The following is a 19927-nucleotide window of genomic DNA, read 5'->3' as shown; positions in this document are numbered from 1 at the left end:
CTCTAGTGATAAGCTACTTATTCCTGGGCCCCTTACATGGTCCCCACAGCAAAGTCCTTGGCACCTTGGTTGGGCACTGGAGGAAGAGGATAAGAGAGGTGGGTGGCACAGATAGGGCTTGGCAGGATGCCACTAATGGGTGTGTGGGCAGCAGGAAGGGGACATGCTTTCTGCACCAGATACCTGGGGCTTCAGAAGCCCTGGGGTGAACCACCGCCTTCCCCAGGAGGACCTGAGGCCAGTTATGGGTACATCAGACAGCCAGAGACAGAGGCGAACCACCCACTTCCCAGCTGGCACCTAGTGAGAGCCTACTCAGACCTACTCCCAGAAAGGAAGTACATTTATGGGGCACTTTCTGTGTGCCCGGCACTGTGGCAGCCACTCTATGTCCTCTCCCAAGGTGGAGGCTGTTATCCCTATTGTGCAGATGAGGAAATTGAGGCTCAGAGATGTTATGTAACCGGCCTAGGACACGTACACCACGTGGCGGAGCCAGGATGTCAGCACAGAACCGTCTAGTTCCAGAACATCCCACCCCATGGGGTTGTGGCAGAGTAAAGCAAGAAGGCAGAGCAAAGTGTGACTGTTGGGCCAGGGGTGGGGAGTGGAGAGAAGGGCCAGGAGGCTGCTTTCGGGAGAGGTTTTGCACCTCCAGACCAGCAGTCTAACGTGGGTGCAGGGCAGGTTGTTGTGTGTCTGGTGGTGGTGGTGGTGATGGTGGAGGACGTTTCAGGCTGTCTTGAGGTTGCGACGGGAGCAAGTGGTCAGGACACTTGGTCCTCCAGGGAGGGTTTGGTTTGGTCCTGGAGAGGAGGCAAAGCTACCTGTCTAGATGCCCTGTTGAGACTGGGATTGAAGAGAGGGTAGGGGCGCAGCTTTTTCTTTAGAAATTTGGTTTCCAAAGTGGGGAATGCACCTAGGGGTGCATCAGATGATCCTAGTTTAAAAAATAATCCTGAAAAATTTTTGATGCGTGAATGATTTTTAATATACATATTAGTTCAATAGCATAAATATAATACATAAACATAAATATACATACAGTGACGGTTCCAAACTTTATTTATTTATTTTTTTACTGAGAGCTACAGCCAATAGAAAAGGCTTCCAGAACAAGACTGGCGAGTTGCAGGGGTCGGGGAAAGAGATCGGAGTGGGTGGGTGTAGAAACAGAGACTGGGGATAGCTGTTGGCGGCCCCTGCTGGTCACCACCGGAAGTGCAACATCACTCAATACAGCATCCTTCAGAACACCCACTCCGAGTTTTCTTTCTTTCTGTGCCTTGAATCCCAAAGCCTTGGAATGAATATCCACCAGAGGAAAACCTTGATTTTAGGGGAAGCAGAGACACTGCCTGCACCCTTGTGACCTCTGGGGCGGGAGCAGGGAGGAAGACAGAGCTAAATACAGACCCCAGAGGGAGAGGACTCTTTCCCCTCACTCCCCCCATGCCCCCCGCCCAACTCCCCCACTCCCCCTTACTCCCCCCACTCCCCCATCCCTCGGCCAGAGGGGCAGCCCCTAACTGCCATGGGATGCACTGTGGACCCCTCAACCCTGCTTCCCGCCCCAGCAATTCTATTTCCCACTAGTAGCACCCTCATTCCTTTGGGGCCCTGCTTAGAACACTTACTGCACCTCTGTTATGACATTCAGTTATACCGCCAGAAAGTGATTTTTGTGTCTGACACCACCCCTCCCCGATCTCCACCTTCAGGAATCACTGACGCTGGCGCTGAAGCTGGTATCTGACTCACTATCACTGAAGCTGGCACCCTATCTAGAACAGAATAAGAGCATCCTGCTCTGTAGCAGGAAATGTTTCTCCCTTCTCTGTAACCTCATGGGGCTGTTGTGAGAATCGAACAATATATCAATTGTAAGATTCTGAACAGATGTGAGGAGCTGGCATTCTATAAGGCCCTTAGAAGGGAGATGCTTGTTGACTGACTAATGGGGGGAGGCAGCTTGTAAGGGTAACGAATTGGGCTCCAGCTTCCTAGAGGGCCAAAATCTGGGATCCCACCTTGTCCTGGTGACCTTGAGTGAAACTGAAAGTTTGCTGTGTGTTGCTATGGGGTAATAGTCACGTGACTGAGAAGAAGTAATTAATATTTTGGAGAGATTCAAGATCCTTCCACTTCCCAACCAAACGCAAATAGCCAAGTGATTCACTGCCCAGAGGTGGACAGGTGAGAGTGGACAGTAGCCTTCATAACGGGAAAGGGACTTCTTCCTGAATTGAATTAGGAGGATCTTCTGGCTTGAAGGCAGAAGAGAGGGCTGGAAGCATAGTGCTCCAGCAAGCTCTTTGGTTGGAGACAGAAGCCTGCAATTCCAGTCCCTGCCATCTGGGGTCGCTAACCAACGTTCTTCTCCTTCCTCAGTAACAAGGGCAGAGAGCACCAAAAAACATCAGGGTTTTCAGTCGAGTTTGGCCTGGTTCTGTGCCTCTTCCTTTTACCGATACCCAAACCTATGCTCTCCGGAGCTCAGGGGCGAGTTGAGTCTCCTGGACCCGGGGATCAGTCCCATTCTTCCAGGATGGATTTCCAAGTCAAACCCATTTCTGAGATTTCCAAGCAAGTTTCCAGGATGAAGTTCATTTCTGATCTTAGGAGCCCTGCATGTTCTAGAGGGCAGCTGGAGGGGTTGGGTGATACTGCGGCCAGAGTAGTACCGCGGCTGGCCCCGAATGCTCCACGCACTTAGCGAAGGGTGGTCTTGGGGCTGAGCCTCCTGTATTCCAAGGCCAGAACTAAGTGCAGGTCTAGGGTGGAGCCAGACGCCGGGCGAAGGCGAGCAACTGGATTTAAGTCTTTCTTTATTTCTTGAGATGGCACTCTGAGCAAGGGTTACCTCGTTCTGTACTCCGTAGACAGAGGTGTGGACCAGCTCTCCGGTCCAGGCTTGAAATAGGGTCTCGACGTTTCCCCCTTTTTTTTGCAAATTCGCCGAGAGGATCTGGGATCCAGGTAGCCACCACTGAATCCTTAAAAGTTGCCCCTGAGCCCGAGGCCCTACGGGGGTGCGTCTCTTGCTCTTTGGGGGTTTCCCTAAACTCCTCCTGCTCCCTTATCCAGTTGGGAAGCAGGATAATGAGGAAAGGTGAGGCACGCTTGGAACTGGAACGCAGGTCTAAGCTGAGAGAAGGGGGCGGGTAATCTTTCACCATCGCCCTTTTAAGGGATCGCTGGGCGCCGAGAGTAGGTACAGGTCCCAGTCCTTGCTTCCCCGAGTAGAAAGCAAGTTGGGGAGGAGGGTGGATCCTGGACTGTGCAGTGTCTCCCAGACCACCACCTCCCGGCCTACCCACTAGCTGCTCGGAAAGGCTACTTTCCTCGGAGTGGTCCCGCGGCATCTATATCCCCCTCCCCTCCTCTCTCGGTCTCCGCCCCTTCGCGCAGAGAAGGCCTCGCCGCTTTAAGACCGGGGGTTGCGATTGACAAGCAATAAACGCGGAGCGCCGGGCTGCGCTGGAGCAATCCCGAGCTAGGGGCCTCTCGGGGCGCAGGTAGGCGCCCCCCAGCCCCCGAGCCAGCACCCACCCGAGGGCCCTCTTCGTCCTGGCACGGCACTTGGGGCCCTTTCTCTGCGTCCCACCTCCCCTGGCCTCTTCCCTCAGGCCAGTCCCCTCCCTCTCACCCTCCCGCCCTCACCCCCCTTTCTCGGGTGCTCCTAGAGAGAGACCAAACCCCGCTGCCCATTTTCGCTGGCCCCCGCCCCCGCGGCGAGGGCTCCTAAGTGACGTCAGGCACAGAGCTGATGAGCTGTGAGGGGCCCGGGCGTCCGGGCGGCTTCTCTGGGGGCCGTGCGGATTCTGGGGACTTCGGAGCCAGGCATTACGTAAGAACCGCGCTGTTAGCTCTTCCGGGGTTGGGGGCGCAAGACAGAGGTTGCGTTGGTCCCCTTGGCTCCCCTGCCACCTTGGGAGGCCAGCACCTTAATCTTTCCTGGGAGGGGGTCCTGGGAAGGGGGTGTGATGCTTCTTCGCTTCCCAGGTTGTAGAGGGGGCGGGTCTGGGTCGGGGGCCAAGGCTAGGATCTGGAGACCTGGGAAGGGATCGGTGCCAGGAGCGAGGAGCCAGGGCCAGAAAGTTAGGTCAACTAAGGTGGGGGAGCGGGGGGAGAGTGAGGACGGGGTGGGGGTGGGGGCGCAGCCATTCAGTGACCTCATCCCCTAGTCTCCAGCGGGCGTGCAAGCAAAGAGCCTACTTTGATGGCTCGCAACACACCCCCCTCCTCCCAGGTCCTAGCGCCCAGCGTTTTCGGGCTGGGCTCTTGGAGCGGGGTGGGGCGGGGGACGGGGGCGCTCTGATAGTCGGTGCTTGCAGACCCGCCCGGCCACCGAGACCCAGTCTGTCTACCCCTCCCCACGACCTGTCGGTCTTCAAAGTGCCTTTGTCAGACCTTTCTCCTCTCCATCTCTTTGTACGGGTATTGACGGAGCTTGGAGGAAACCTCCCCCTTTCTCGGTGGGCCCACATCATCTACCGACCCTGGGTAGTGTGGATAGCCTGGACGTAGGGGTGAGAGGGCTCCTGGGCCCAAGGTTTTGGAAGCTGAGGTGCGGGTTCCCAGATGCCTGGGCTCCGGACCTTGGCTCAGAGCCAGGCTGGCTTGCCTGGCACTGCGTTCTCCTGTGGGCACAGCCGGGCCCCGCCCTCTCGGAGGCTTGGGTGGGGGGAGGGCAGAGCTAGCCGATGCCGTGGGAACCGACTCCCCAGAGGGAAAACCCAGGCAGGCTAGGCAAGACTTCTGGGGACAGGATCCTCCCTGCCTCTTCCCACCTTCCACCCTCGGGGGAAGGAGGACATCGGGAGTTCTCTTTGCCAGCAACCGTCAGGGAGATTAGCTCCAGCCAGGAGAGGGCTGCAGGTTCCAGGTCCTTGGGACCTGGGAGGGGGCAGGAAGGGAGCCCTCCTTGATACTGTCTAGGAATAGGACAGCAGGGTTTGGCGCCCGGCGCACTAGCTGGTACAGTGGATCCTGGGCATTGCTCCCAGCCTGGGTGCTAGCCTGACAGGGGGTGCCCTTCCTCTCCCTGAAAGCTCCTTTCTTCCTTGTTCTCAGGGGCAGATGCGGGAGGAAGGGGAGCCATCCTTCCGCTTTTGTAATTTCTGCTACTTGAGCTCAGATGACCAGCTCAGGCCTGGGAAGGTGATAGGAGGAGAGAAGATTTTATTAAAATCAGGTAGTGGTCCCTCTAGGGACCTTTTGGTGGGGGAGGTGAAGTTGTGGCTCCCCCACCCCCAGGGCCCAGTAGCATTCAGTCCTAAAGTGGGCACTGCCAGCTGCTTCCCTGCACTCCCCCACCCCTGCTGTGAGCCACCGCCTCCTGTTGTCAAGGCAACCAGGAATTAGGGTTTTCTCCAGCAGCACAGGCCTAGGAAGGCAAAGTGAGGAAGAATGGTGGGTTACCCACCTGCACCCTCCCCTGGAGAATGAGGGATCCAACCCCAGCTTGGGGAGGACCTGGGATGGGAACTGGGTCTGTAAACTCCATGGCTGGTTCTGCCCAGAGCCCCTGCTCTCCTTGTCCCAGCTCCAGCTAAGAAGGGGCAGGGGGAGAAAGAGGAAGCAAGAGAGGCCTTGGGGATGAATGACATCATTTCTGTCAGACAGATGGACAAACGTTTGCGGAGCATTTACACCGCGCTAGGTCTGGGATCCAGAGGCAAAAGAAAACTGATGCGGTTCTTGACGCATGGAGCTTCAAGTCAGGGAACACCCATCTTTCCTGCTTTTGACTCAAACTGGACTTTTTCCCACCCTTTCTCTCTCTCTCTCTCAAAAAAAAAAAAGACAGATGGTAGGCAGAAACAATTTTTTTTGAGTCATAAAACCTGGGTTTTCATTGTAGCTCTCTTTATTAGCTTTGTGACCTTGGGCAAATCAACTAACCTCTCTGATCCTCTGTCTCCTCCTCCTTGGAGAAATGGGCATGTAATATCTGCTCTTCCTGCCTCCCAGGACTGTGGGATCATTTAGTGTCAGGGCAATGCCCTCTCCCCTACCTCGCTGGGTGATCCTGAAGGCGAGGCCCTTCCTGATTCCTTCCCTTGCTTTGCCCTTGTGCCTTCTCAACCTCCTGTCTCCCCTCCTCCAGGAGAGCCATTTCAGAGCCCTTGCTGATTTCACCATGCCAGTTGCCGCCACCAACTCTGAGTCTGGTAAGAAGGGAGTGGGGATGTCAGTGTATATCAGTGGTTCAGAGGGTGGGGAGCAGCAATCAGGCACTCCCACATCTCCCCTGGAAGAACAAACTACCCCTGCCGCAGCTGCTCCACCCAGCTGCTCGGCCATCTCTTTGGCAACTTCTATCACCCTGCTGCACCCGCCCCAGGGTGGGGCTGGAGACACAGCACAGCTCACCTCCAGGGAGGCCAGGGGAATGCATGCTCTGGAGAAGTCCACGGTGCAGTGCCCACCAGATGGGTAGAGTGGACTGTCACGTGCTAAGATGGGAGTGTGTGTGTGCTGGGGCACAGGAAGCTGTGCGTGGAGAATGCCAGGTCAGGAAGCCTCGACTTAGTTCTATAGGACGTTTTAGGGCAAGGGTGTGGGTCACCCAGACAAGCTAGGAAGCCTCAGGAACAAGCTGCTTAAATTCTTGGAGGCTGCGTCTCTTCTGTAAAGAGGTGTAAAGGCTATGACAGAGAAAGCACGTTACTATTAAGAATATTCAGTTATTATGCTGTGCTGCTGAGTTGTTAACCTGTGGCCCTGAGCCAGTCACCTCCCTTTTAGGACCTAGGTTTCCCCATCTGGAAGATGAAGTGATGGGAGAAGAGCAGTGTTTTTAACTTGTATTGGTCCTGAATCCCATTGAGAATCTGATGAAAGCTGAGGGTCCTCATCATAGACAAAGTCTTCTATGCACAGAATCTGCATTCTACTCCAGGGCTTCAGGGATGCCCCCTTAAGTGCATTCAGAGACCCACCAGGTGAAGGGCCCTGTGCTAGAGGCTTTCTAAGGGCCCTGACAATTGTAAACTGCTCTTGTATTGCTCTGATTTCTCTGAATTTTCCCCTGCCTGCATGCCGCCTACCCATGTAGCCCCTTCCCTCCCTCTAGGCTCTGCTGCTGCCTCTGCAAGATGTTTCAGGCCCCCCAGTTTGGTTAGATTGAGTCGCCTGTTCCTCTCCTCTGACAAACTGAACTAGGAAAGTGAAGGCTGCTGTGAGTGGGCCAGAGCCTAATCTGTGACACCCTTGTCCCCCAGGAAGGGCCTGTTCTCCATGCAGTGGCGGGACTGTACCAATGTCCCCCAGCTTCTGCAGTCTTGGAGGGCTCAGTGCCTCCCCCTGCTGCTCCAGCCTCCCTGGGCCCCTGTGTAAGCTGCTTAGGGGTTAATTAAGCCCATCCCTGAGCCTGTGATTAAAGGCCTCCCAATCTGGGACTGTTCAGTAAACCCATTAATAGTGCCTGGGAGGGGTGTAGAGGGAGGGGAAGGCCCAGCAATTTAGTTTCCCTGCTGCAGGCCTCTTGATAAGCCCTGGTGGGGTGGGGGACAGGGCAGGGAGTGGAGCCCGGTGGGGGGGTGAGGGCCTGCTTCCTCTGAGGACTCCTGGGGCACCTGCTGCCTTGGGTGTTGTGCCATGGGCTGCTTTGCCTTTCCATATGCAAAGGAAGAAGGATAGGAGCAAGCTGCTTAACCTCTTGGGGCCTGTGTTTCCTCCTCTGTAAAGAGGTGATGGGAGACTCAAAGCATAGGAGTCTTGTCTTTCCCTCAGGTGGCCCTCTGTGCCTGCACTGGGGCTGGACTTGGCTCCTGGCCTCGAAAATCTAATGGTGGGTTCTGCCCCTCCTCATTTGGTGGTCATTACACTTCCCATGGGCCTGATAGACAGCTGCGCCCCTGCCTCTAAGGTCAGGTTCACCCTCCCCGTCCCCTCTGCCTTCCCCCAGAGGTCCTTGCCTTGGGCTCTGCAGAGAGTGAAGCTAGCAGGGTCTTTCTACCCTTACCTACGTGTCAATATGGCCACTATCATTGTGGAGAGAGGGAGATGGTGTGGGTGTATTCCTCTAGCAGAGGGACCCCAACTCTATTTCTAGTAAGGTGGAGGAGTCCTTTTCCTGAGGGTTGGAGATACATGGGTGTTGGCATGGGCTGAGAGTTTAGACAGCTTACCGCTGGGCTCCAGTCCATCAGCTCTGCCCTCTCTTCCCCCTTCAGCTGGTTCCCTCCTTTCTTTGAATCAAGGCTAGGATGTGGGGCTTTCAGTTGGAGCTGTCCCTTTAAATCTCTGGGTTAGTGTCCTAGTGTGTAATCCTGCTTGCTGCCATGGCAACCATGGGTGTGCTGTGACCTGGTGTCACTCCTCAGGGAATGGCAGTCTGGTGGCAGCAGCAGCGCCTAGTGGTGGCTTCATGGGTACAGGGTCTCAGAGGAATGAATGGTGGCTCTGGGCTGGGCTAACTTTCAAATCCCCATCCACCCCCTCCCCCCCGGACCCCCTGGTCTCTGCAGCGTGAATGCTTCCTCACCTTTTCCCTTCCCCAACCCCAAGATGCCTGACTTGCCCACGGGCATCACCCCCTTAAGCAAGGGGGAGAGCAACTGGGAGATGGGGAGGGAGAAGCTGCTGCTGAGATGTGGGGTCAGAGGGCTTGGGGCGCCCTTCCCTGCCCACAGTGGTGCCACCCCTTTCCCTCCTTCTCCCCCTCACCGCTTCATGGCTAGCAGCTGGGGGAGGCATTTGGGGCTTGAGGTATTTGTCCCGTGCCACAGTGGTGCCGCAGCCTCCTGGCGGAGGACCGAGAGTCGTTCTTGGTGGCTTCCTTAGATCCGGAGGGGGTCATTGTAAAGGAAACTGGGCTTGGAGAGGGGACTGAGAGGTGAGGTCGGAAGGCTCAAGAGGAGGTGGCATGGGGTGTAATAGAGGAGGGACTTGCAGGAGGCGGGGCGGGAACAAGATGGGGCCAAGTCCCCACCCACCTTGCGTTTCTCACGGCTGGGCTGGGAGGGGAGGGTCTCTGAGCACCGCTCCCGTCCTGAAGGGGCTGCACGCTTAACCCCTTCGCCCTGCAAACCTTCTCTTAGCCGCCTCCTTCCCTTTTAGTGGTAGGTACTAAAACTGGGGGATCCTGCCACCCGTGGGACAAGGACCCTCCCACCGCCCCTTCCCCGCCTCTCTGCTACAGTCGGGGCTTTGGCCAATCAGCAAGGCGGTCAGCCAGCTGAGCCTTGCTATTGGCTGACCCTGCAGCGGGTGCTCTCTGAGTCCCGCCTCCTCCACCGCTGCCAGCCTCTGACCGGGAAGGCGGCGGCGGCGTGGAGGCTACTCCGGGAACCCTGGGCCGGGTCGGGGGCAGCCATGGCCGGCAGCCCGGGCTGCGGGGCCTCTTTGGAGGGTATATCCCTGGGCTCCTCTGAGGAAGCCGAGCTCCGGAGGGAAGGTAGGGAAAGGCGGGGTGGGGAGGCTGGGGGCTGGTCCTGCGGGCTTTGGGGCATCTGGAGAGAGTCCCTAGGAGCGGGCTGTCTGGGAGCCTAAGGGTCTGGGGGCGCGGCCCTCCGGGAGCGCTGGCCTGGGCTGAGGGCACCAACCACCCTGGCTCAGTCCTCCCGATGGCTGGCAGGCTGGGGAATCTCTGTGTGAGGATGACTGGAGAGGGAGGGTCCCAGGATATCCTGGCAGAGCGGGAAGGGTCCCTGCCCTGGCCTCTTTCTGAGCCCACTAAGGGCCTTGCAGGTGTCTGACCAATGCCAAGCCCAGGCCTGAGCAGAAGGGGTCTGGAGGGCAGGTGTGGGTGTCTTTTCTGGAGAAGGTGGGAAGGATGAGGGGGAAGAGGTTGGGAGGCCAAAAGTCCCTGGACAGTAGCTGCTAGCTCCAGTCTCAAAGCCTCCTGCGTCCCACCCCCATTCCGTCCTGGAGGAGGGGGGCACTGCCGGGAGCCGTGAGAGTTGCCAGGGACTGTACCCACCACCCCTCCTCCTCCCCGGTTTGGGTGCTGTTATGCAGACGTAGGCGTGCGTAGCAGGGTGGCACAATAATGATACCCCCTGCCCATCTCTGCCCCCAGCTGGGCACACTCTGCTTCTCCCTTCCTTCCCCCAGAACCTGCCACAGCCAGGAGCTCCCACCTCTGCTGGTGAGGGAAGACAGCCCCCACCTCAGACCTCAGCAGTGGCCCAGCTTCAGGTGTTCTCATGCCCTTGCTTATGTCCCATCCCAGGCTGAGGGTTTGCTGATCCCTGGGATGACTTGGTCTGCCCTCTGCCCTTGGGTGTCCACAACCATCCCAAGTCCCAGGGTGCCTGTTTCCCCAGCTCCTACCAGTGTTCTGGGCCTCAGCCCTGGCTTCCTATGACCTGTATTAAGTTCTGGGTCATTGTCTTTCAGAGCTGAAGGGCCTGTAGATACCAACCAGTTTAATCCACCCATTTTACAGGAAGGAAAGACTGAGGCCTGTGAGGGACAGTGACTAGTGCAAAATCACTCTGAATTAGTGGCGCAGCTGGTCCTGGATACTGGGTAGGCCCTGACCTCCTGCATGGCTGCCTGCTTGACTTGCACTCAGGGACGTGCTCCAAGCACTGTTTCTCATCCCTGAGCCTGCCACGTGCAGGTGGCTGAGTCCTGTGGCTTCAGCCCATCCAGAGGTTGAATGATGTGGTTCTCTGGTTTAGGGCAGAACCTGGAACCTGACACCTGCTTTCTTTTCTCCCCTCCCCCCACCTCAGAGTCCACTTCCTGGTGCCTGGAGCCTTCCACCTGCCCAGGCTAACATTACCTAGGGCCTAGAGAACGGGCCAAGGAAATTGCCCCTCCCTTCTTAGGGCCCCTGCCCCAGGCATTCAAGGAGTCCCAGGAGTGCTGGGCAGGGAAGTATGTGCTGCCGGGGAGGCGCTGTCTTCTGTGGGATGTGGGGTAAGAAGGGCAGGGTTTCTATGGTGTGTTTGGGTCCCCTGTGCTCAGCTGGTACTTGTGTGTCTCACTGCCTGCTCCTTCCCTCCAGCCATGCAGCAAGTCCTGGACAACCTGGGATCCCTCCCCAATGCCACAGGGGCAGCCGAACTGGACCTGATCTTCCTTCGAGGCATTATGGAAAGTCCTATAGTGAGATCCCTGGCCAAGGTAGAGTGCTCCAGGGAGGCTGACACAAGGGCACTGTGCCTGGGGAGGCATAGGGTGTGGGGGGATGTCGGCCACAGGGGTGCTGGGAATGGGGCACGTGGCACCGGAGACCCCCAGAGGGGGGTAAGCATGGACATCCATGCCCAGGTGATGAATCTGAGACACTGCAGGCAGGGAGGCTGCCCCCACGCCTGACTGGTGAGTGTGTAGATGTGCCCACATGGATGGGTGTTTGGTGACTGCCAACTTGTAGAGGGTATGATTGGTTAGGGGTGAGCATGCCTGTGCTTTGGAATCTCCAGAGTTCATCCTGCTTAGCTTTCTGCCTTTGGGCATTTTGTGCGGACATCTATCTAAGGTCACCTGCCACATATCAGGTGGGGGAGAGACTCACTAAAACAGAAAGTTATAAAACACTTTGGTAACAGCAGTGATAGAGGCAGAGGCGCTAGGCGTTTGGGGAGTGTAAGGGACAGATGCCTGGCCCAGCCCAGGGCGGGTAGGGAAGACTTCCTGGAGGAAGGGCCATTTGTGCTGAGTCTTGAAGTATGAGAAGGAGGGGCAGGGCATTCCATGCCATGGAATGTTGCTTGAGCAGAAACAGAGGTGAGAAAGAGCCAGGAGTGTACAGGAGCTGCAAGTGTCAGCGTGAGGCCGGAGCTTTAGGTGTGAGACAGGGAGTGTGAGCTGTGGAGACGTTGGCGGCTGGTGCAGGGCCCTGGGGGCTATGCCTGGGGCTTGGGCATCGTCCTGTGATGTCCTGTGAGCAACTTGGAGCCTTTTGTGGGTTTTAAGCATGGGTGTGAGGACGGCACACAGGTGTTTTAGGAGCATCGCTCTGGCAGCCACAAGGAGGATGGTTGGAGGGTCATGGCTGGAGTTGGAGAGACCAGCGTCAGGGATGGCCCTGAACTAGACCTGTGGTAACAGGGCTTGAGGGAGGGGAGGATGAAAGAAATATTTAGGAAGTAAATTGTCAGTCCTTGATATTTGGGTGTGGAAGGTGAGGGGTGCGGGTAGCCACGCACCTGGGGTTCTGCACAGGGCAAGTGTAAGGCTGGTGCTGCCTTCACGTGAGATAAGAAGCAAGGACAGACTGGGGAGGGGGCGATCCTTCGCTGCGGAGGATGAGGAGGACTCCCAAGGCTGGGAGTTGCAAGGAATCATGCTAATGGCTCAGATTTCTCAGGGGAGGCGGGCAGTCTTCAGCTGGCCATCAGGGGTCAGGGGTTGAGTGGAGCGGGGCGGAGGGGGGGATTTGGAAGTGAAGGTTCAACTAATTAATAACTGAAGGGGAGAGAGGGAACTCACCAAAGCCAGGGAGCGGGATCGACAGGGCTCCAGACTGTCAATCCCAGGGTGGGGGTGACTCAGGCCAGAGACACAGAGGGTGGCTTTGGTCCAGGGCTTGTGCTGGATGGGGGCTGTGGGAGTCTGAGATGCAGGGAGAGGTGAGAATGGTCCAGAGCATCACCTCTGGGGCCGAGGTTGGGAGGGGAGGAGAGAGTGGCCAGGAGCAGACAGGGGGGCAGGGAGAAAACAGAGGTGAAGGCCTGGGGGCTCTCCAGATTTGGGGATAGAGCGTATAGCTGGAAGAAATGAAGGCCGAGGTCAGAGAGAGGGTTGGGAAGTGAAAGATTTCCAAGGAGGACAGTTCTGGGGGTGACATGACAATCTAGGATGTGGCTGCAGTGGACGGGAAGGTCATCGATGTTAAAGAAGTCTAGGAATTGGGACTTCCCTGGTGGTCCAGTGGCTAAGACTCTGTGCTCCCAATGCAGGGGGCCTGGGTTCGATCCCTAGTCAGGGAACTAGATCCTGCATGCCGCAACTAAGAGCCTCCAGGCCGTAACTAAAGATCCAGCATGCCGCAACTAAGACCCGGAACAGCCAAATAAATATTTTTTTAAAAAAGAGACATCTAGGAATGGAGAGCTCGTGGGATGGGGTGTCTACACAGGTGTTGTGGCGGGGGGAGACTAGAGGCAGTCCCAGGGTCTCCAGTGAATGGTGGTGAGCATAACCAGGAAGTTGGCAATGACAGTGATGGCGGGGAGGGGGAGGGGGGTACAATCAGGTGATGGGTCTTCCACAGGGTGAGGGTGGGGACTCTGTCACAGGACAGCTGTGGTCGGCCCTGACATGGGGCGTGGAAGGGAACTAGGCCCCCTTGCTACAGGGGATGCTGTGTCCCGGGGACACAGCCCGGTATGTTATCATCTGTGGAATGGCTGAAGACCAAGGGCAGTCGTTAATGATGGAAGATGACAGGTGTGAGAGGGTCGCTAGTGGGAGGTTCTGGGGAAGAGAAAACTGAGCAGATTGTAGGGGACTGGAGAAAGGCAAGCTGCTTCTCATTCGGTGGTCAAGGATTGGATTCATGTGTTAAAAATCAAAACAAGGAATTATGCATGTTTCATACAGAGAGATTTCGAGCTCCTTGAGGACAGGGATGTCTGCTTGATTTGCTACTGTATCCCCAGAGCCTGGAACAGTGCCTGGCACATAGTAGGTGCTCACTGAATATTTATTGAATGAGTGAATACAAGAGAGTGTGTAGAAAAAGCACATAACAGACCTCTGAGTACCCACCTCCAGGATGTGAATGCCGACCATGTTTGCTTTAGTTCCTGCTCTTTTTTTTTAAGAAATAAAAGCGTGATCCAGTGAATGCCTCTCCCCTTTTCCTCATTTCCACTGCTTCCCCTGCCCACAGGTGACCCCTGGCTTGAGTCGATGATGCTGTTCCCCTGAATGTGTGCCTGTCTTGCCTATACACATATTTAGATATAAACAACGTGCCCCTGTTATATGTGGTTTTAAGCTTTGCGTAATGGAATGATAGCGTAAGCAGCTGTGGTTTTTGAGATTTCTAGTTCATATAAGTAATATAGTTATTGACATGCATAGAGATATAGATTCATCTGAACTGTTGTGTGGTATTCCAATAGGTGAATAGAGCCCAGTGTATTCATTTACTGGTTCCCCTGCTGAGAGACAGGCACACTGTCGCTGACTTGCCTCTGTAAAGCACAGAGCTGCCGTGAACATCCTTATATCCATCTGCTTCTGCACGTGGGTGAGAGTTTCTCTAGGGTGGACACTTGGTAGTGGAGTTGCTGAGTGTGCACATTTGAACCTCAACATCTGTAACCTTCCAAAGCTGACTTCACGGTTGGATTTATTAAACCACATCATCTCTGAGTCACTCTAGCTATTGCTTCTATAGCGGGACAGCCAGTGAAATAAGGAGGGGCTCTCGGGATGCAGAACCTCTGGGTTAGAAGATCCTGTAGCCAGCACCCTGCAAGGTGTGACCCTCCCACCCCCACCCCTATAGCATTCCTCTCTGATGGCCTTGTGGAACCCATTTGACAGCTCTCCAAAGATGGGATTGCTGGCCGGATGGCTCTGTCCTTCACTTAGTCACTGTCATCCATCCTCTATTCAACAAATATCTATGGCGTGCTCACCAAGTCCCAGGCACAGAGCTAGGGCTATGGCAATGAACTGTCAGAAAGTTTATTCTTCTCCTGAGGGAGCCCGAGTCTGTCATTTTCTCACTGAGCCCTGCAATGTCCCAGTCCTGGGACCCCTGCCTGATTGAGAAATTACCAATGTGCTGTGTCAGACCGTAAGTAAACTCCCTTCTCCAGAAGTGTCCTTGGGGTAAGCCGGCCAGAATTTCCTCCCAAGAAATTCCTAGAATGGTTCCAGTTGTGCATTAACACAACAGAAGGTAGTGTGGACATGTCTTCAATGCTGAGACCCCCGTAAGAGGCTCAGGGGCTAAGGCAACCCAGTGACTTCTCTCCATCTAGCTGTGAAACAAACAGGAAGTGAATCTCCATAAAGGCCCATCTGAGCTCAGTAGAAATCTTTCCGATCCCTTCATGTGCGACCCTTTACAATGCAACTTTGCCAGTCTTCCCATCAAAAGGGAGAGTTTCTACTCTTCAGTCTGGGCTTGACTGCGTGACTCGCTTTGGACAACAGAACCTACTTCTTACTCTTTCTCACCTATTTTAATGATTATGTACACACAGATCAATTTCAAACCTATTAGACAAAGTACTTTGATCAAAGGTCCAGCTGCAAAAGCTTGGTGGCCCAGAAACCCACAGGAGCGGAGTCCAGTTGGAACCCCATGTGGTAGCTAGTCACCTCCTTCCCTTACCCTGATGACTCTCCTCTCCAGGGATGTGGCAGATGATGTGGGAGGGGCTACACTGGGTAGATCTGGGACCAGGGAGGAGCAGGTCCCTGAGGGGACAAACCCAGGGAGTTACAGGTTCTGAAGGAAGTCAAATTTGGCAGGCAGATCACATATCCAGAGGGTTGGCTACAGACAGCAGGTGGCAGCCCTGGCAGGTGGGTGACATCTGGGAGCTCTGACATGGACCCAGTAACAGGTGTTCCAACAACGGACAAGGCCACGGCGAGAAATCAAAGGCAGATGACAGTCAGAAATTTAGGTAAACTGTTACCAGTGGGGACATCTGCCAGCTGGGAGGCCTGTGAACTAATCCACATGAGATGAAGAAGAAAAAGCACAGAGTTTGGAGTCAGAAGATTCGCTGGCTAGCTGTGTGACTTTAGTAGGTCTGAGAACCTTTCTGAGCTTCAGTCATTTCTTCTGAGAAACAGGGATAACGATGCTTACCTCTCAGAGTTGTGGTCGGGATAGGGGGAGGTCATGGATGTGGAAGCATTTTTAAACCATAAAGAGTTGTTATAATGCAGTCTTGGCCATTGGACTCGAGTTCGTAGGGAAGACTCCAGTCCTGTGGCAAGGGGGAGGTGAGAGAGCTGGCAAAGCAAGGCAGGGCCTTACAAGAATGAGGGGCTGGGAGGGTCACTAAGATGGAGACTCTGACCAGGGGACATGACAAACAGAGGCTACAGTGGTGGGGAGCCCAGTGCATCAGTTAGCTTTCGCTGTGTAACAAACCACCCCACAGCACCATGGCTTAAAACAACTTTGATTTATGTCTCATGATTTTGTGGATTGGTTGGGTGGTTTTTCTGGCCTGAGCTTGCTCAGTTGGGATGGGGTAGTCTAGGATAGCCTCAGTCACATGTCTGGTGTCTCAGCTGGGAAGACTGCAATGTTTCGGATGGTGTGGTCTCTCATCCTCTAGGAGGGTGGCCCAGGCTGCTTCACATGGTGGTCTCAGCAGCAGTGGAAGACCAACCCCCAATCCCAGGCACTTTCCAAGCCTCTGTGTTGCATCACATTTGCTATTGCCCCATTGTCCAAAGCAGGTCACACGGCCAAATCCAGGTTGAAGAGTCCCTTTCCTTTCTGGCTCACCACACTCTGGACTTTCAGATTTTGAACTACTTAATTATGAGCCTGGACTTCAAATGAGAATTCTGTCTCCTGATCAGAGAGGTTGGAGTGGGAAGGCAGAGGGAAAAAGATTTTCAAAGAAAAGCTGTGTGGCATTTCTGCATCTGCAGTTTACATCCGGCTCTGGATCGGGAGCTGAAAGATCTGGGTTTAAGGGCCGGCTCTACCATTAGCCAAGTGTGAACCTGGCCCAAGTTTCTGGTCTATAAGGAGCTTAAGCCCCTGCTGTGCTGAGGGTGATTTTTCAGAGCCGAATTAAGCAAATGGTTACCACAGAAATTCAAAACCACTCTCCTGGCTGTGGGGCCTTGTGCCTCCAATACTGTAGTGTGTGTTGTACAAGAGCACGCTTTCTAAAAACAGGCGCCCAGATAGTGACATCACAGCTGTGGGGACGCTCAGGAAACTTCGACAGGAGTCCCTGCTGTACACCCATGAGCTGTGAAAAGGAATTCATTTTACCCATTAGAGCCTCGGACACTTTATTGGGAAAATGGCCTTGATACTATTACTCTCACAGGGTCATTGTGACATTTAAGTGGAATGTCTGTCAAGTATGTTATTTTACCATCAAACATGTATATACCCCCTGGCCCAGCAATTCTGCTCCTGGGAGAAACTCACATGTGCACCAGGAGACATAGAACGTTCATAGTAGTACTGTTTGGAATGGCAAAAACCTGAAATGACCCAGATGCCTTTCAAGGAGAGAGGAGATGAATCAGATACGGCATAGTCACACGATGGACTATAATACAGCCATTAAAATGAATGAACTAGGACTTCCCTGGCGGTCCAGTGGTTAAGACTGCACGCTTCCACTGCAGGGGGCGCAGGTTCAATCCCTGGTCAGGGAACTAAGATCCCGCATACTGTGTGGCATGGTCAAAAAAAAAAAAAAAAGAATGAACTAATGTGATATGGGAAAAAAGAATGAATCTTAGCAAAATAACATTAAATGAAAATTAATATTAAGTGAATATGTATTCACCTAATATGAAAAATAAGAGTAAATCTTTGCAAAAAAAATAGTAAGTGAAACAATTTTTCACTTAATACTAAGTGAAAAAAAAATCAGGCCTCCAGGAATCATATATAGCACAATTCCCTTTTTTTAAAGGTTAAAATAACTAAAAACAGTATTTATTTTAGGAATATACTGAATACATATAGATACAATAAAACTATGTAAAATGAGAAGCCAGGGCGTGATGAACACAGGGAATCAAGGTGGTGGTTTCTGAGCAGGAGAGGTGGGTGGATGGGTGTGCGGGGCATGTGATTAGATGTAGGATATGGTCAAGATCCTCCTTTATGATTTAAGTGGTGGCTACTTAGATCCTTGTTGTATTATTACAAAAGTACCTAATTTAATACCAACCAACTAAAAGGAGGCCGTTCACAAGCCAATGATGAGAAAACGTCATGAGCCAAAGATATGATTAATCCAATTCTGAGTTCCCAAAGTCCCTGAAAAGTATGTTGCAAATCGTGACACATGTTGGGTGTTCTCAGTATTGGTCAATCAGCTGTTTGGGTCAGCCTGCTGCTAGTGTTTCTTTTGTATTTGAATGATTAAATGTTTAAAGTTTCCTCTGGCCCATGAAGGTTGAGCTTGGAGAGCTGTGATCTTCCATCTGTGGGTAAGACATCCGGGGGGGCCACAGGCGGAGGAATGGATCGGCCTAGGGGGAGGGGTCACTAAGTCAAAGGTGGGAGGTAAAAGGCGTGGGAGACACACTGGCTTCCTGCTTGGTAAAGTGAGGGCTTCCGGGGAAACTTGTCCTCTTCATCCATGGAGCAGAAGATGCTAAAGCTAAAATGGGCAACCTCGATGCTTCTCACGTAACCTGGGCCAGAGCTAGCTCCCGTCAACCCGAAGGAGCCTGGCCAGGGTCACCATGGTGAGACGGTTGCAAGCCTGAGTGCCTTTCTTTATTCTTGAAACATTTCCTGGGGCCTTGGGCTCTCAGCATTGTCTAGACACTGGTAACGGAGTCAAGCTCTGTGGGCTGTGCTGAGCTTAATGAGTGAAGATCACACAGGGTTTGGTGGAACCTTCTGGGGCATGTCTCTGCCCTCTGGCTTCTGAGGATCATCAAGGCATAACGGGGCTCCGAGTACTACTCCTTTGCCCCTTCAATTGTCTGTCTCCCCAGCAGGGAACCCTCTGCCCAGCCAGACTGTAGGAGTCAGGCTGAAATGCTGCTCCCCCAGCAGAGGATGATTTAGCGACAGTGGGGCCAGTATGCCTCCCTGTGTGGGATGCTGTTTCCCTGGCCCGTTTGGGGAAGAGAAGACAGGAAAGGAGCGAGCCTTTATTGAGCACCTGCTGTGTGCCAGGCACTGTGTCCATCTCACCAAATCCTCAGAGTATCCTTATGAGATGTTATTAAAATCTCCCCATCTCATGGGCTTGAACAACTTTCTATTATGGAAATTTTCAAAAATGTTTCTTGAACCCCCATCATCCATTATCCTACTTCAACATTTAACAACTCATGAACAATCTTGTTTTATGCATACCTCCACCTTCTCCTCCTCTCTCTCCTGAATTATTTTGAAGGAAATCTCAGACATAATTGTATCTGTATTTCAATTTGTATAGATAAAAGATAAAGATTTTTTTTTTTTTTTTGCGGGCCTTTCACTGTTGTGGCCTCTCCCGTTGCGGAGCACAGGCTCCGGACGCGCAGGCTCAGCGGCCATGGCTCACGGGCCCAGCGGCTTCGTGGCATATGGGATCTTCCCGGACCGGGGCACGAGCCCGTGTCCCCTGCATCAGCAGGCGGACTCTCGACCACTGCGCCACCAGGGAAGCCCAAAGATAAAGATTCTTAAAAAAAACCCACACTATCATTATCACACATAGAAAATTAAGGAATAATTTTCTTATGGATTTTTATTAAATGGTATTGGGATATCTGGATAGTCATTTGGAAAGATATCAAAGTAAGTCCATACCTTATACTGTACATGAAAATAAACTTCCAAGAAGATCAGAGATTGAGAAAACAAACCATACACATTCTAGAAGGAAACATGGATCTGTGTGTAAGGAATGCCTTTTAAAAAAACTATGCCTCAAAATTCAGATGCATAAAATGTTAGTAAATTTAACTACATTAAATATATATTTTTTGCATTGACAAAAAAACATAAGCTGAGTCAAACGACAAATGACAAACTGGGGGTAAATATTTGCAAGACGTATTACAGATAAAGGGCTTATTTTCCTAATATAGAGAATGTTTAAAAAAGTGAGAAAAAGAAAGAAACAAGATCTGATGGAAAAATTGGCAGAAGACATGAACAGACAGTTCACAGAAAAAGATATACAGATGGCCTTTAAACATATGAAGAGCTGCTCAGTTTCACTCATAATAAGCAAAATGCAAATCAAACCCCACTGAGAGATGGTTTCTTATCCATGTGATTGGCAGACATTCAAAGGTTTGATCACACACTCTGGTGGCAAGGCTTCAGGAA

General features: G+C 53.2%; 1 protein-coding gene across 9 annotated transcripts in view; it reads left to right on the top strand.

The window, feature by feature from the left end:
* Positions 1-3264: 3264 nt before the first annotated feature.
* Positions 3265-19927, top strand: part of MPP2 (MAGUK p55 scaffold protein 2) — a 29835-nt gene continuing 13172 nt past the window's right edge. The window contains exons 1-4 of one of the 9 annotated variants that reach the window (XM_067716168.1): positions 3794-3850; positions 5077-5197; positions 6113-6176; positions 10967-11085. In XM_067716168.1, the coding sequence (XP_067572269.1) occupies positions 6146-6176; positions 10967-11085 (150 nt within the window). In that variant the 5' untranslated portion in view covers positions 3794-3850; positions 5077-5197; positions 6113-6145. Of the gene's footprint in view, positions 3519-3540; positions 3851-5076; positions 5198-6112; positions 6177-9183; positions 9407-10065; positions 10150-10691; positions 10879-10966; positions 11086-19927 lie in introns of those variants that run through there. The other 8 variants (XM_067716164.1, XM_067716167.1, XM_067716170.1 and 5 more) reach the window with 8 other exon arrangements.

This window comes from Pseudorca crassidens, chromosome 19 (assembly GCF_039906515.1).
Source record: "Pseudorca crassidens isolate mPseCra1 chromosome 19, mPseCra1.hap1, whole genome shotgun sequence".
In the NCBI taxonomy this organism is placed as follows: Eukaryota; Metazoa; Chordata; class Mammalia; order Artiodactyla; family Delphinidae; genus Pseudorca; species Pseudorca crassidens.
Note: the sequence above shows the minus strand (reverse complement) of the source record. Positions and strands in the feature narration are given on the sequence as shown.